Source organism: Bison bison, unplaced genomic scaffold (genome assembly GCF_000754665.1).
Source record: "Bison bison bison isolate TAMUID 2011002044 unplaced genomic scaffold, Bison_UMD1.0 scf7180017846459, whole genome shotgun sequence".
In the NCBI taxonomy this organism is placed as follows: domain Eukaryota; kingdom Metazoa; phylum Chordata; class Mammalia; order Artiodactyla; family Bovidae; genus Bison; species Bison bison.
Window position 1 is genome coordinate 35,748 of NW_011477032.1, and position 2,324 is coordinate 38,071.

At 67.6% G+C, this 2,324-nt stretch overlaps 1 protein-coding gene across 1 annotated transcript in view; it reads right to left on the reverse strand.

Annotated features, from left to right (window-relative positions):
• The window catches only part of CASKIN1 (CASK interacting protein 1), a 7,382-nt gene continuing 5,058 nt past the window's right edge, over positions 1–2,324 (reverse strand). Inside the window, exons 11-14 of the mRNA XM_010839837.1 lie at positions 2,252–2,317; positions 2,068–2,169; positions 608–746; positions 1–530 (exon numbers count right to left, since the gene is read on the reverse strand). Coding sequence (XP_010838139.1) covers positions 1–530; positions 608–746; positions 2,068–2,169; positions 2,252–2,317 — 837 coding nt within the window. The remainder of the gene's footprint in view (positions 531–607; positions 747–2,067; positions 2,170–2,251; positions 2,318–2,324) is intronic.

Here is a 2,324-nt window from a genome sequence, read left to right on the forward strand (position 1 = left end):
TCAAGCGGGCACCGGGGGCACGCTGGCCCGCTTGACACTGTGGCCGTGGCGGCTGGGCCGGGCTTCCTTGGGAGGGGTGCCAGGGGCCGGCCCCTCATCGAGCAGGTACTCCTGGCTCCGTGACATGGGGCTGCTGGGTCCCGGGGGCCCATCGCCCAGCAGCTCCTGGGAGCTGCTCATGTGCCGCGCCCTCCCCCCCAGGCTGGGCTCCTGCCGCCCTGAGGCCCTCGGGGTGGGCGGCAGGTGGTTGGCCGGCTTTTCAGCCGGGGCGGTGGCAGCAGCAGCCCCTTCGGCCGGGCCGGTCAAGGCCGCCTGCAGCTCCCCGCTGAGCTCGCTGTCCTGGAAGGTGGTCATCTGCGGAGACTGGCAGTCAGCCGGGGCAGGCTCGGGTGGGGGTGGCGACTCGATGGCCATCACCTCCAGCGACTGCGGTGCCTTCCGGCGCAGGGGTCCCCCCTCGTACTTGGCGTACTCTGCCTTCTGCAGCTCCGCCAGTTTCCGCACGGCCAGCATCAGCTTCTTCTGGTGGCCTGAGTTGGGGCAGGGCGCAGGTCAGGCCCGGGAGCACAAGGAGGGCGGGGCGGGGCCGGGCGGGGCGGGGCCTCACCCAGCTTGGTGATGCCGATCTCCTGCAGGTCCTCCCAAGTGATGTCCGTGATGAAGTCAATGTTCTCGTAGCCGTTGTCCACCAGCACCTTGTAGTACTGCGCCAGGCCGATCATGGACAGCCACACGGCCAGGTTTGCCTACGGGGCGGGGGACACAAAGGGCAGCCCAAGCTGGCTGCCCATACCCTGCCTGCTGCTCGGAGCTGGTGGAGGGGTGGGCACCAGGCCAGCCCGGCACAGAGAGACGGAAGGACAAATGGACAGGCCGGAGGGGTCAGCACAGCCTTGACAGCACAGCCAAGGCCACACACACGTGCGGACACAGGCAGACACACACAGAGGCGTGACCCTCTCCGCGGGATGCCCTCGGGGGGAGGGGGAGGAAGGCGCTTCCTCACCTGCCAGGCAGGCCAGGCAGCCCTGGGGACGGCACCCACGTGGACACACCTCACGCGTCACGGACGCAGACACACAGCATCACCGACCAGCAACAGGTATACGCATAGCTTGCACCCCAGTCATCCATGGCACTGACACCCCTGAGTCACACTCACGCCCTCTCATCATTTCCCCACCATCCTCAGCCACACGTCACACAGCCTTGTCACACGCCTGTGCAAGTATCCGTGATGGAGTTCACCCAGAACCAGCCAGTGGCCCCCTGACCGGGATCCACCTATCCACATTCCCAGCTGGACATCACTCACACACCAACACAGCACTCGGTCACCGCCTGGGTGAGCAAGCAGAGTGAAGCCCCTGGGACCCGGGCGAGCTGGCTGGGAGGACCCCTGAGCCATGGACTGAGTGGGGCGAGGCAGGCAGTGTGGGTGAGGCGTGTGCACCCGCCTGTCCCACCCTGGGGGCCCTCGGTGGCCACAGCATCTCCCTCCTGGACGGTGGGAGCCAGAGGCCCAGAGAGGCGGTGCAGATGGGACAGGCCCCAGGTCCCCCTCTCCCATCCCGGAGCCTGTGCCTCCGCAGGGCACCCGTGCATGACAGCACAGGCCGAGGCCAGTGTGGCCATCGGTGGGCACTGGGCATGTGTTCAGTGCACGCATGCGGTCTGCGTGCTGAGGCCTGTGCTCACACACACCCTCCCTGTGCACGTGCCTGGGTATGTGCCTGGGTGTGTGGCAGCCCCCTGCGGTGTCTGGTGGGCGTGCATCGGGCAGCACTGCAGGGCGCTGGGTGGTGCCAACATCCCTGAGTGGCAAGTGTGTAGTAGAGACGGGGATGCTCCGGGCTCCAGGCTCCCCTTGCCCGAACAGCCTTCAGAGGAGGTCACCCCGGCCCCTGCCCGGGGAGGCTGGCCCAGGGGCCCCTGACAGACGAACAGAGGACACCCCCCGCTGTCCTCTCACTGGGCTCCCCAGAAGGCAGGGGAGGGCCGTGGCTATCTGTCCGTCTGTCGGTCTGCCCCTCCTGGGCTTGGCCACCAGGGTGCAGGGGGCCTTACAGGTTTGTGCTCGGGCAGCCAGTCCGGGAGGCTCAGACCACTGATCTCCGCGGTGATTTTCTTCCTGTGGCCGGGCTTGGTGACCCCGATGGCAGTGAGGTCCTGGGTAGAGGAGCTGCCTGTTAGCCAGAGGCTGGGGGCCCATCTCCGAGCCAGATGGTGGGCAGCTTTCTGGGCACCTCACCTCGGGGGTCATGCGGCTGATGGTGGGCAGGTCGTACCCGGCGCTGATGAAGTTGGGGGCGAAGAGCTGCAGC